Source organism: Coprinopsis cinerea, assembly GCF_000182895.1.
Source record: "Coprinopsis cinerea okayama7#130 chromosome 2 map unlocalized cont3.2, whole genome shotgun sequence".
NCBI classification, from domain to species: Eukaryota; Fungi; Basidiomycota; class Agaricomycetes; order Agaricales; family Psathyrellaceae; genus Coprinopsis; species Coprinopsis cinerea.
Genome location: NW_003307543.1, coordinates 2763225 through 2775567, shown reverse-complemented (window position 1 = coordinate 2775567; position 12343 = coordinate 2763225). Strand labels below are relative to the sequence as shown.

The 12343-nt window shown below is 51.5% G+C and overlaps 6 protein-coding genes across 6 annotated transcripts; all 6 read right to left on the bottom strand.

Moving 5' to 3' along the window:
• Window positions 1–140: 140 nt before the first annotated feature.
• CC1G_13990 (hypothetical protein) lies at window positions 141–1440 on the bottom strand. The gene is made up of 4 exons (XM_002911905.1): window positions 1152–1440; window positions 841–1091; window positions 402–780; window positions 141–331 (listed from the first exon to the last, which is right to left on the bottom strand). Exons 1-4 carry the CDS (start codon window positions 1414–1416, stop codon window positions 312–314), a joined length of 915 nt encoding a protein of 304 aa, XP_002911951.1. The 5' UTR covers window positions 1417–1440; the 3' UTR covers window positions 141–311.
• A 401-nt stretch (window positions 1441–1841) lies between these two features.
• Window positions 1842–2643, bottom strand: CC1G_13989 (hypothetical protein; the record flags this gene model as incomplete). The annotated part of the gene is made up of 2 exons (XM_002911904.1): window positions 1842–2234; window positions 2290–2643. The coding sequence occupies 2 exons, from the start codon at window positions 2641–2643 to the stop codon at window positions 1842–1844; spliced, it is 747 nt and encodes a 248-aa protein (XP_002911950.1).
• Window positions 2644–3242: 599 nt separating this feature from the next.
• On the bottom strand, window positions 3243–6515 carry CC1G_09146 (beta-glucosidase; the record flags this gene model as incomplete). The annotated part of the gene is made up of 17 exons (XM_001839760.2): window positions 3243–3351; window positions 3409–3788; window positions 3846–4049; window positions 4105–4195; window positions 4246–4410; window positions 4462–4763; window positions 4823–4885; window positions 4935–5144; window positions 5185–5204; window positions 5248–5459; window positions 5515–5549; window positions 5604–5631; window positions 5687–5888; window positions 5939–6043; window positions 6096–6201; window positions 6351–6383; window positions 6453–6515. 17 exons carry the CDS (start codon window positions 6513–6515, stop codon window positions 3243–3245), a joined length of 2328 nt encoding a protein of 775 aa, XP_001839812.2.
• A 651-nt stretch (window positions 6516–7166) lies between these two features.
• Window positions 7167–9604, bottom strand: CC1G_09145 (hypothetical protein; the record flags this gene model as incomplete). Its single annotated transcript, XM_001839759.2, has 9 exons — window positions 7167–7272; window positions 7324–7511; window positions 7570–8315; window positions 8372–8496; window positions 8556–8644; window positions 8706–8854; window positions 8924–9009; window positions 9196–9248; window positions 9455–9604. 9 exons carry the CDS (start codon window positions 9602–9604, stop codon window positions 7167–7169), a joined length of 1692 nt encoding a protein of 563 aa, XP_001839811.2.
• Window positions 9605–9806: 202 nt separating this feature from the next.
• CC1G_09144 (hypothetical protein) lies at window positions 9807–10543 on the bottom strand (the record flags this gene model as incomplete). The annotated part of the gene is made up of 3 exons (XM_001839758.1): window positions 9807–10249; window positions 10347–10400; window positions 10495–10543. 3 exons carry the CDS (start codon window positions 10541–10543, stop codon window positions 9807–9809), a joined length of 546 nt encoding a protein of 181 aa, XP_001839810.1.
• A 229-nt stretch (window positions 10544–10772) lies between these two features.
• CC1G_09143 (hypothetical protein) lies at window positions 10773–11147 on the bottom strand (the record flags this gene model as incomplete). Its single annotated transcript, XM_001839757.1, has 2 exons — window positions 10773–11000; window positions 11064–11147. 2 exons carry the CDS (start codon window positions 11145–11147, stop codon window positions 10773–10775), a joined length of 312 nt encoding a protein of 103 aa, XP_001839809.1.
• Window positions 11148–12343: the final 1196 nt, after the last annotated feature.

The following is a 12343-nucleotide window of genomic DNA, read 5'->3' as shown; positions in this document are numbered from 1 at the left end:
GTGCACCATTTCCACCTTCTTTTTGTCAGTTTCTATCAGCAGCTAGTCCACACTAGGACACTTCCGGTTATCTAGTAATAGGAACACATTACCTCCTAGCGTTATAGTCTCAATGGATTAGGCTTTTTCGGATAGTCGTTTGGCGATGCAAGGCGTGAGTGTCGTGGTTGGGTAATAACACAAAGGGGTAGTGCAAGGGTAGTTGAGTGTCCGTTAGTCGTAGGGAAGTGATGTCCCATTGAGAATCATAAGAAGCGCATCCATTCGTTAAGACACCGTCCGGATAAAGAGGGTGAACAGGGCCTTTCATTTCACTGAGCCTTCTCCTTGACTGTAAAGGTAAACAAAGATGTCGGTTTACGTTCCAGGACTAAAGATAAGGAAACGAAGTTGAGGCGTACCTTTCTTCTCAGATGGAGAAACAGCCACAGCAGGAAGCTTGGGATTCCAAAGACCAAAGTTCTTTGCAGCCCTCCCGATGAAGAGACCGGAGAGAAGCACCGCGCAGATTGCTCGAGCCACCTCAGGATCGAGCGGTTCGGGCCTCTTCTGTGCGAAATCACTGCCATTGGCAAGTTGGAAGAAGAGGGTGTGGAGGTCCCCCCAGAATGGTTGGGCGTGGGTCAACAACGCGTATAACGCGGTTGTTGCTGGAGCACACCAAAGGTCGGCGGTACTCCAGCCATAAGGCAAGAGTTCAGGGGGAGTTTGGATGCTCAGGGACGTGGGGTTAAAGAAGGAGAAGAGGTTCACGAAGAAGAAACCGGCGTTGGCCGTCAACTACAATTCATCAACCTCAGCATTGCATCATCAGCTATTTGCCACCTCAGCGACACGTACCAGAGATGTGATCAGGAGCGTCCAGGGGGAGGTGGAAATCGAAGGGGATGCGTTAGCTGTCACCGTTGGTGGAATCAAGTTGCAGAGCAGGTAGGCACGTGTAATGCCGTCGAGGACGGATAGAGGCAGCTCTAAATCAGCTGAGGGTGCTGGGACAGCGGGGAGGTTGTCGACAATGGCCTGGACGGTTGCGTAGAGTGCAGGAACAGCTCCTGAGAGCATGAAAGAGGGCGTAAAGCCCAACATGGGACCTGGATTCGAACAAGGACTGTCAAGCAGACAATAACGAACGTAATGCACGGATTGCGTACCTGTAATGGCCTCTCCTCCATAGACCACCAGGAAGGTCGTGGCAACGCTCTTGACGAGCGAGTAAGGCTCGAGTTTCCCTCCTTTCTTGGAAGCAAGGTGTTGCTGGAGGGTGGCTTCTCGGACCTGCCTCATTGCGAGGCATAGTCGAAAGGCTGCAACGACGTCTAGGGTGCTAATTGGCGACCCAAACCACGTAAAGGGAGCCGTTGGTTGCAGGCTCCATCTAAAGATCTCTATAATGGGGGAAACTGGGAACAGAGCCATGATGAACGAACGGCCTCGACGACCTTGGTGGTGGTTAGGGAATAAAGGACTATTGCCTGAACGGGCGCGTACTGAAGATGAGCCGGAATAATGATACTATATCACTTTTAATGCAGAGCCTTCGAACAGCCCCGTGGCTCAACGGCTGTCATGGCCGCAACTCGGGAATGCGGACGCTTTATCTCAGCGGGTTCTCCATCAGTGCGCTGGTTCAAGACTGTCCCCTCCAGAAAACTTGGTTTCCACAGACCCTCGCGCCGTAAGGTGTGATTTGGTCTTGGAATAATTTGTCCTTGACTGGCCAGGGAAGCAATTCCGCAACCTGCAGGACTTGCCGAGTTAGTCTTCGGAGATCAGGGCATGTCGTCAGTCGCGCAGTGGAACGCGTCGTCCGTAAACCTTTTTGTATTTCTTTTTCGGAAACACTACTCCCACCTACTACTAGGGTCCCTCACAAATTCGAAGTAGAATACAGTACCATCTTTGTCTACAAAGTCCAATTTACGAATATAAAAGTTGCCGAGGAATTCGAAGATAGGCTCCCCACTGCTAGTGAACCTGGTAAGATCTTCCATGAACACCATAGCAGCACATTCTCTAAAAAGCTCGGGTTGATCGGGAAGGGGATATGTAGATTCTTTCGGAATGCAGAGATTCTTCAGTTGTGTGTAAAATGCAGCAGCAGCAACGAAATCGACGTTGGGGTGGAAGAATTCCTTGACATGTATCACACCATCGTCCCCTTTAGACGGAAGAGGGAAACCAGTTCGATGGAGGTAGTCTCTTCTGATTAACAGATGAGGATGGGGTGCGATGTTCTAGAATTATTGGCTTAGAGAAAGAAACAAGAGTCAATAAAAAGACGTTACTCACCGGGTGTGTCAAGATCTCAAACTCGGAAAAGAACTGAGCTTTCGAAGGTGACCGCTTCGACTCGTAGCACCCGATCTCACACCCCACGCCTGCTTGGGAACTTGGACTCTGACCCTCGCCTTGCTGCCGTTTGGCCCCGAGGAACTCCCACATTCCGGAGTCTTCCTCCTCATCCGAGGATGCGACGACAGTCATCTCGTCGTCCCATTGTACGACGTCTACCGGAACGTCGAGAGGCCCATACTTGCTACGCCGTGACGGGAGGCGGAAGGATCGAGTGGATTGTGGCGTGATGAGAGACTCGTCGTCAGAAGACAGTGGGGAGGTTCGAAGCGTTGGAAGATTGCGAGGCATCGTCGATGGAATATGAGTTGGATAGGCTTGCAGAGATTTGGTTGCTTTGGAGGATAGGCGAATGGGTGCCTTCTTATATACATCCCACAGCACCATGCACCTCTCACTCTACTCCAAACCATCCATTGTCTGCGGGAAGGACCTCCCTGCAAGAAACATAACATAAGTTAGCCACTCGTCATCACAAATCGGGCCACACTCCTTTGTACCTGAAAGAAGGGTAGGAAGCTAAACAGCATTTGCGGAGACAATGTCCCCGTTGTCCGTTTCGACGTGACCGAGTGGCATCCCTTTCAATGCTGAGCACAAACCCCAGGTACAAAGACCCTGTTATAAGGGTAATATCGTTGTCTCAGTGTGAATTGAAAGGCTAAAAAAGTATTTGGCGCGGCTTTGGTCTATTCGCTCCTTTGTCAGTGACGCCACTGAATGTGATTTGCCGAGTGCAAGTCTGCGCGTTGCCATGCTGCTGCAGAGTTCGACCACTATTAGTATTTTATTCAGTTTCAAATTCGATTAGGATTATGTAGATCAGTGAAGACAGTGAAAGATAGATAGGTAGAGTGGTTAGTTAAGGTATCGAGAGCTCACAAGACTCTTTAGATAGTGACGGTTCCTTGCAGACGGGTATCGAGCGACGAGGCACCCACGTAGATCGTGTAAACACCCGGGAGGCGGACATAGCTTTGGCTGGGAACATCCCAAACGCTACAAAGGATGCCATCAACTTCCGGATCATCTCTAAAAGCAACACGAAGAACGCACCTCATATCGCGCTCGCTAAGGTTGATAGTGACACGGGTGCTAGCACCAACCTCCAAAATAGCCTCTTCGAATCCACGCAAAACCTTCTTAGGCTGGCCAGCATTGGGAGGGTAAGCAAGATAGAGTTGAGGCTTCTCAGCACCAGCAAATGCGCCAGTGTTGGCCACAGTGAACGAAACCTGGAATCCTGGGCCATCACGAGTGATAGCGAGGTTGGAGTATCCAAAGGTGGTGTAGGAGAGACCGAAACCGAATTCGAAGCGTGGGCGGATGTTCTTCTCATCCATGTATCGGTAGTCGAGGAGGAGCTTCTCAGTGAAGTCGATGTCCGGGAAGCCAAGGCTGTTGTAAACGATGGTCGTTCCGTATGCAGCTTCGTTCTGTGAAAGAAACCATCTTTAGTCAAAGGTCAAAGCAGCGAGAGGGAAGCGACGTACATCGGCAATGCTGAAAGGAAGCTTGCCACTGGGGTTGTAGTTTCCGTAGAGGATGTCGACGATCGAAGGTCCAGTCTGCTCTCCAGGGGCGCCAGCGTAAATGATACCAGTGATATTAGGATGGGTGCTCCAGGGCATGTAGACGGGTCCAACAGAATGAACGACGACGATAGTGTTGTTGTTGACAGCAGCTACACGCTCGATCTACACCAGTGTGAGTTTAGTATTAGCTTGGGACGAACAGCAAAATTAAACTAACCAAGCTACCACCCCTCCACCAAAGGTCAAGGTCATTCCTGTCACCCATGTTTCCGTGGACGACGGTGTAGAAGGCAAGTTCACCGCTCGCTCTGAGGGGCCCTGTCAGCTGGTTTCACTACATCTGTGAGGTGCAACTTACGCGTTCACAAAGACAAGAGCAGCATCCTTGCCTCGCGCAGCCCGCACACCGTCATCCAAGTTGTTCGTTAGAGACTCAGTGATGGTAGCAGTGTCACTGGTGAAAGACTTGATGGCGTCGATGGGAGGGACGACATGATCAAAGTTGATAGAGCCAGAACCCCAGCTAAGTATGAGTGTCAACGAATTGCTCGACAGAATGGAGATTCCTACATACCCAACGACCATGGTGCCATCGTTACATTCACCCATTTCCGAACAATTCTGGTTCAGCTGACGGGCATCTTGACCAATGACAGCGATCGACTTGATTCTGTCTTTAGAGAGTGGCAAGCCGCGCGTAGTGATTCCGGAAGGGGTACCGTCGGTGGTGGAGCGGGCGTTCTTCAACAGGACTGAAGAAGCAGAGGCAATCTCCCTGGCGAGGGCGGTGTGTTCTTCGGAGCGAACGTTGACCCGAAGGTTCTTGGGGCCAGATCCATCGCGTCGTTGAACGTCAAAATTGGTCTCAGGATAGTCCTACAGGCGTAAATTGAGCTTCAAGTCCATTGAAGAAGGTTGGCCAATCCATTACTTACAGGAGAATCTTGTTCGAGGTAGTACCAAGGAGCAAGAATTCGCGCGACCATTTCGTTGAGACGCTGAAAATAGGTTAGTAACAAGCCGGTCAGAGGAGGTCATGCCACTTACTCTCTGGGAAACCCGTCCCTTGTTGACTGCGTCCTTGAGCCCACCAAAGACGCCTCCTCCGACCACGATGTAATCGCCGGGTTGCTCCATGTCCAAACCATTGTTCGCGTTCACTTCTGCAGAATCGTGCGTTGCACCCCAATCGCTGACGACGTATCCCTTGAAACCCGCCTTGCGCAAAATACCATTATCGCCCAAAAGACCCGCATTCTGGCACGAAGAGGTGCCGTTGAAGCGATTGTAAGCGCACATGACGGACGAGACGTCGGCCTACAAATAATCAGTTAGTTAACACCAGTTGCCTTGACCAGACGAGGTTCCCTGCTTGCCTCAATACTTCGAAGGAATGGATAAAAGTACATCTCGTGAAGTGTTCTGTCGTCCATGTTGGCGCTGTAACCATATCTCCAGTGCTCCTGGGTATTGCCGATGAGGTGCTTGATGCAGGCTTGAACTCCAACGCTCTGGACGCCCATGATAGTCTCATAAGCGCCTTCTCCGTTCAGATAAGGATCAGGACCAAAGCTGCACACGAGGATTTAGACGAAGGGCTATATTTAGAGTGAAAGGATGAACGTACGCTTCCCAAGCACGGCCTCCCTTGGGGTTCCTCATCTAGATGCACGACATTGAGGGTACCAGTGGTCAAATTACAGGGCAGCCACTTACAACGTCCACGGATGGGCCCAAGAATACGCTGCGGCGGGAAGTATGAGCCGAGTGGGAATCCACAAATGCGCAGGCGAACTCACTGTGATCCTTTGCCTCGGAACTCCCGACCCAAAGCCTCACCACGCTCTCTCATGAGGCGACGACTGAAGGTTGCTGCGGCGTTAATGCCAGTAGGGAAGCCGGTCGTCTCTTTTACGAGACGCATTCCTGCGGGGCCATCTGCGAAACAGATTGACGGGATGCCCAGTCGGGGAACAGCCTTGGTATCACCAACACAACGACCTGTTAACAGCGTGAGTGGCAGATCCTGGACATTGCAGAGACCGGCGTACGGTTAGGGTTGAGTTGGCCTGTGCCCCTGACGATTCCCAACTTCTCGTCCAAGGTCATCTGGCTCACCACATTGTTGGCTAGGTCATAAGCTTCGTCCCATGTTCCTACAGACGGCGTTAGCATAAGACAACGTACTGTGGATTCAGAAAAGCGTACTCCTGGCTACAGTGCCCTGGAGAATGGCGAGCAACACAAGTAATGAGAAGGAAGAACGCATGATGGTGTCCCGAGGAAGAGCTGGAAGGCAGGCATCCAAATATGCCTTTATAGCCCTGAGCCGTGTGGTCAGACCAGTGCCAACGGACGGAGGTTGATCAGATTCCGTAGCTGGGCAGAAGCACCCATGTGAGCCGCTTTTGTGCTTGCATCTGTCGCAGAACCTTCAACGACGTGATGCTCCGTTCACCTTACGACTATCTTGTCATCGTCTGTGGAGTTTCCCGTCTATTATAAGCTCTGTTGTGTATTAGTTCTACATTGTTTGTTAGATAGCTGAGCGGTGAAAGCCCTTACAGTTCGGGCGTCAAACACGGGCTTTCGTCGTTGGCCCATCGAGATGTTCCTGGTACCCCGCATTCCTTGTCAATCCGCACCGCCTGACGGTATATAGGCAGCGACCAAGGCATCGGCGGTCCAAAAGGAGAACTGTTGCATGTGGTTCCCCACAGCATGAGAAGAAACGCGAAGGAAGTCGAAGCGACGAGCGTCAGAGCAAAAGCAGCCTGATTTTGGGAGGTCCCCGATGATACTCCTTTTTCCCACGAGTCGCGGACCAAGTGCTTGGCGCCCGATCGCGAAGTTGTGGGTCCCAGTTGGTCCTCGAAACGCGACTCGGAATGAGCACAGTCGAGAGGCTTTGTGCATCCATGCCATGCGAATTAATGACTGAGTTAGAGACTAGACAAAGACACCCGCGTTCGAGAAACTCTCTTCCAAGTATCTCCATATTTCTTCCCAGGTAAGCTCACCGCGACAATGGACACAGAGACCAGAACAGTTTCAGAGACTTCGCTCTGATGAAATGTTCAGAGTTCCTTCCGCATGGTGCCTGACCTTGTCGAGGAGCCTTCGCACGGCCTCTGCTCGCCATCGATCCTTGTCGTCAATAGACAGTCGCTTCCAAATCGGAATGTAATGATAATGTCGTTTGAGAAGGTACAGCGAAATCATAGGGGGGATGGACTAGCATAACAAGCTCGAGGTACTAAGTATACCCAAACCCTGCCGTCAAAAATACTTCGTCGGCCCAAAGTTCCAGTAGCGATACGGCAGGCGTCCCTGAAAGTCCAAAGCCGGAACGACATCCTCGTCTGAAGGATTCAAATTACTATGTCTGCAAAGCACATTGGTCAGTAGAGGCAGCGAGATAGTGATTCATACTCACTGTAAACGAAAGTGCTTCCTCATGTACTTCCCATCATCAACGAACCGACAGTGTTTGCAGATTAGACCAGATCCATAACGGCCACTGTCCCTTGACCGCATCTTCTCATCCATGCGTTCTCTAACCTTTTCGGCGGTTTCTGGGTCTACCTTCTCAAGTAAAGGCTCTTTGCAATTTCGGTGACAGAACTGGAATAGCCAACGTCGATCAGCTACATCTGCGATCGTCAGAGAACAATCCACCCACCGTATGCCTCCAGGTCATCATAAGCCGACCCTCATAAGGATTCGAGCATGCTTTACACTCCCAAATATCATCGAGAGACTCGAGCTCCTGGTAGGTAGTCGTCTTAGGGTCGTATCCGAATTTCTCCAGAAACGCGACAGCACGCTTTGAAGCTTCGTGATCGAAGGTAATGCGACGCTCGCGAGTAAAATCCTTCATCTTGTTCCAAGGCAATTCTCCGGTGTGTTTGGCGAAGCTGATGATAGCCGACCCTGTAGAGTTTGTAATTTCCCCTTCGCCGTCAGACGCGCAGCCATGGACCATGGCTTGGATGGGATAAAGCCGCATATTGCAACGATTGCATTGAAATACAGCAATGGCAAGGTCCAAAGTTTTCTCCATAGGTAGGCCGGGAGGTATGATGTCCTTGACGTGACGTTCCATCATCTTGAACAAGCTTTCCCTCGTCTTGGCCTGCCAACGGGCGTTGATATCTGGGAGTTGGGCAAAGAGCGGTTCAAGGAACATGTGTGAAAATTCCTGGTGGTAAGGAACACTCTCCATCGCGGCTGACATTTCCTTCGAGATAAACAGGTCGCCCACGGGCAGGACAATGGCGTTGATGGGGAGGCTTTTGACGAATCGTTCGTGAAAATCCATCACCTTTGCATACCGGGATGCCAGCTTGTCGGGGTGCATGTCTTCGAGCCACTGCCATCGTAGATACTCCGCTGTCGCCAGGGCATCCTTTTCGGCGTTGCTCCATACTGGAATGATGTTTGCATTCATTAGCCTGTCAATACTCGACCACATCTTGACCCACCTCTGTCCGTAAGGTTCTTCTTCGCCAAAAGCTGATCGAAAACCGCGTGCCACCAGATACGTTTTGTTTTACGCCACACTTCGACCTCGGCAGCATACCCGTGCGAGATCAGCTTCTGGAAAATCCTGGCCAAAGTACTTACATGTCGGTGATCTGGCAGACTAAATTGATACATCACACCTACCATTCTTTCCGCTCGTTCTTTTCAGCTTCGGCGCGAGCAGCTCGCGCTTCCAATTGCATCAACCGCCACTCGTCGCACTGCTTTGCATGCTGTAATGAAAGATAGTCATGGTAAGCCCCCATCACGAGAAAGAGAAATCCGACGACGAACCTCCACTCTCCTCTCTACATCCTGTTTCTGCTCTTCTATCCATCTTTTTCGTGCGGCGGAATCTGAAAGCGGGATTGCACGATACTGGTTGTACAACCTGTTCCATGCCTTGATGTGGTAGTAGCGAACATTGCGCGTATGCGTGGAGCCTAAAAGAGACTGAGCATGTCGTTCATCTCTTTACAAGGAGAGCTTGATTAGGTTGGCACTGGACTGACCCGACGAGGGATAGATCTTTGGGACGAAAGCTTTGAGATGTGGTTCACTTTCAACAGCAGCGACGAGGTCATCAGAGGAGGAGAACCTATAAATCCAACCAGTCAGATGTGCGAAAGGATGGAAAATTGACCACTAACTCTCTTTCCAGACAACGACTACAACCTCGAAGGCATGCTTCCCAAACAGTAGTCTGCACGACATTCCGGAGGCAAAACTGGTGTCCATCCAGTCAGCCTTGCACCCAACGCGAATAAAGAGATCACAGGCTCACCTGGCAGTGCTTTCCAAATGCAAGATCGACCCATTGCGGCTCGCTGAGCCATTCTGGACATTTAGGAAGTCCGGGGACCGACGACAACACTTGCCTCCAGATCGTTACGGAAGACTTGCTCATCAATAAGCCGCGTAAATCACGCGTCGTTCGCGCCAAATTCAGAAGATCCAGAGGTTCCAGGTGTCCTAAGATCTGCCCCCAGAGGTGTGAATTCTTGAAGTAATACGACGCGCTTCGCGTTTAAGGTAACCCTCACCTCATACAACACGTCGAGTGGCATCTCCACAAGACGTTCCAATGACCCGCGCTTGCTGTTCTTCCGCTTTACTGGTCGCTGACATGGTTTATCTGAAGCAGAGACTGAATCGCGTTTGCGTTTGCTGCTGCCAGCACAACTAGGCGTCATCGTTGCGGTGTCGAGATAATCAGATGAATGGCAACGCGACAAAGCTTGCCCAGGATTCCTGGCGCGCCACGAATTCTCACGGCGAGCGAAAGGCTCGGCGCCCAAATTACATAGGGGCTAATGGGCGCGATATGGGCAGACATACGTATGTACATAGTTCGTCGACTTCGAAGCACATAGTAAAGGAGCTACGCTACCGGTTCTACGTGGTATTCCTACGCGGCGGAGTACTCGGTTTGGGAGATGAAGGCCTGGGTGAGGGGGGTCTGGGGGAAGGTGGTTTGGGCGACGGAGGCCTCGGGCGCGTAAAACTGGTAGTCGCAGGGGGCGGAGGAGTCGCAGGACGCGATGGTTCAGGAGAGAGAGGCCTGGGAATAACTGGTATACCCGCATTGGGATCAGGGACTGTCACATCAGGAATGACTGGGGCGTTGGGGTCAGGTGTAGTTACTCCAGGAATGACGGGGCCGTTTGCTGGACCCCAGACTGGGATGCCATTAGCGTCTGTTGGGATGGGCTTGTTCCCGGGCCATGGCCAATTTTGTCTTTGATACAGTGATTCATCGATGGAGTACTTCCTTTGATAGATGCTGGCGTCGCTCTCCGACCATCGAACGTCCTGTTCCAATGACAGAGGGTTGGTATCTTTGCTTCAAGAAAGTATACAGCCACCTACGAATCGACGGATGGGAGCAGCTCCCGTGTTCATGGCCCCTAAGAGCATGCTTAAAGCGAGAGTTACAGTGTCGAGCTTCATAGTTGGACTGCAAGGATGGGATAGTAGAAGGAGAGAAGTCTAGTAGGGACCAGCCCTCCAGTGAAGTAGCTTTGTCAAATCAGGGTCAGTTGCGTCTACCGAATGCCAATCGTACGAAACAAGTGGGACTTACCGGCTATTCGAGTGGGGTGTCCAGCACAAGGGTTCATAAACGCAGACATCCGCCTTTATAGTCAGTGGTAAGTGTAGTGGACACCTTATCGTCCACACCAATGCCCACGAGTAACATAACGTTGTCAGTAAGTCTGCGTCCAAGAGCGACCAGGATATCGTTAATCTGTCAAAAAGCCTGTGTATATTCCCGATGTTACCGTACATCTCTTTCAGAGCAGTACTAAGGCGCCATTACCGGTGGGCCCTCTGTGTACGGGGGAGAAATGTGACGAGAGCTCAATTTGTATCCCTTCTTCTCGGAGGGCGACTGCGCACCGACGGTAGGGGCTGAGGCGCACTAATCGGGCTGTTGGGCGGTGCGATGACTCCTGCCGCAATGACTGGGGACGGTGGTGCGGTGGGAGGGAACTCAGGGGGTTCAGGCTGCAGTTTGTAGTCGTATCGTCGGAAGAGCGCTTTACGACCCAAGTCACGGCAGGGACCATGTTGTCGGTCTGCAGCAGCCTGAGGAACGCGGGTTAGTTCCGTGACGACACATTAACTTGAGAGCGGGATTGATACACTCACAGGTGTGCGGATGGGAGCAGCGACAGCCCTACAGGCCCCAACAAGGAGAGAATAGATGATAACTGCTGGGATATTCAATTTCATTCCGGATGGTTGAAGATCTAGCTAATTTTCAATCAGTCAAGTATGTCGCCTATCGGGATACTAAGACTTGCTTTCCAGTTACGCGACCAGCACGATGAATAGACCATTACCGTGAGCCAGAGCTTTATACTGCAGGCCCTATGGCCAAGGAGTCCATTTCGGAGTGGCAGGGGATGGAATGAAGGGATATTGTGGGCGAGTTCCGTCCACTTGCACACAGGTTATCGTGAGTGCTGAGCGTGCATATCAATACGGCCCACACAGCTGTTGGCTGTTGTTGTTGGGAAAGCGTAGCAAGATTATCGCGATCACCGGTTCTGTCCTTCAAAAGGAGTCGCATCTCTTGGTGATACCGATAGGTCAGCGTCCACGTCAATTGTGGATTCCCTGTACCACCCACAGGAATGCACCGCTGCTATCGTAAAAGCGTATTGCAGAGTGTATAGGCGATGTCAATTTCGTACGTCGGCGTTTTGAGTGATCTCATCGCCAGCTCTCAGTGCCATCATTATGGTCAACCAAGCCAGAACAACGAAAACGCGAACCCGCCGCTGCTGCTGAGATGATGGTGGAACAAGAAGAAAGAGGAAATCGCAGCCCCTAATGATCCACGGGCGCTTTAGGTCCCTTTCCCACGGGTCACCAGGACGGCGACAGGAAGGTTTGAAGGAAAACCATGTCCAATAACCAAGTACTCAACAGCGGTAATGACCACAGTAAGAAATTAGGGTGCTCAGACAGCGAATGATGGGCTCTTCTTCCCACCCCCTACTGTCTTCACGAAGCGCAATGGGAATCAACATCGCCGTCGTTCGCCGGTCGACTGTGAACCCGGGCCCCTCGATCCAAGGCGTCGAGCAGTTCCTTCGAAAGCTGGTTACCTTAGCCTAGGCGCATCGCCGACGCGTTCAGAGCCAGCTTACAATGCCACCCCTAGCCCCCACCTATCCAGCGAAGTGGGGTAAACATGTAACTACTTCGTCGAGTGGCGGCACGAGTGCACGACACCATCCACTAACGGATTGGGCAGTTACTAGTAGGTTCTACAAGGGGTGAGAGGTGGCCGAGGGGATTGAACGAGGTGGTTCGTCGATATCGATATCGATATGGACGCTTTGGGGCTGTAATCTGTCCAACTATTGAAGGAGGGAAAAGAGGGGAAATGTAAAGGAGGAACGTTTGTTCGCCAATGTTTT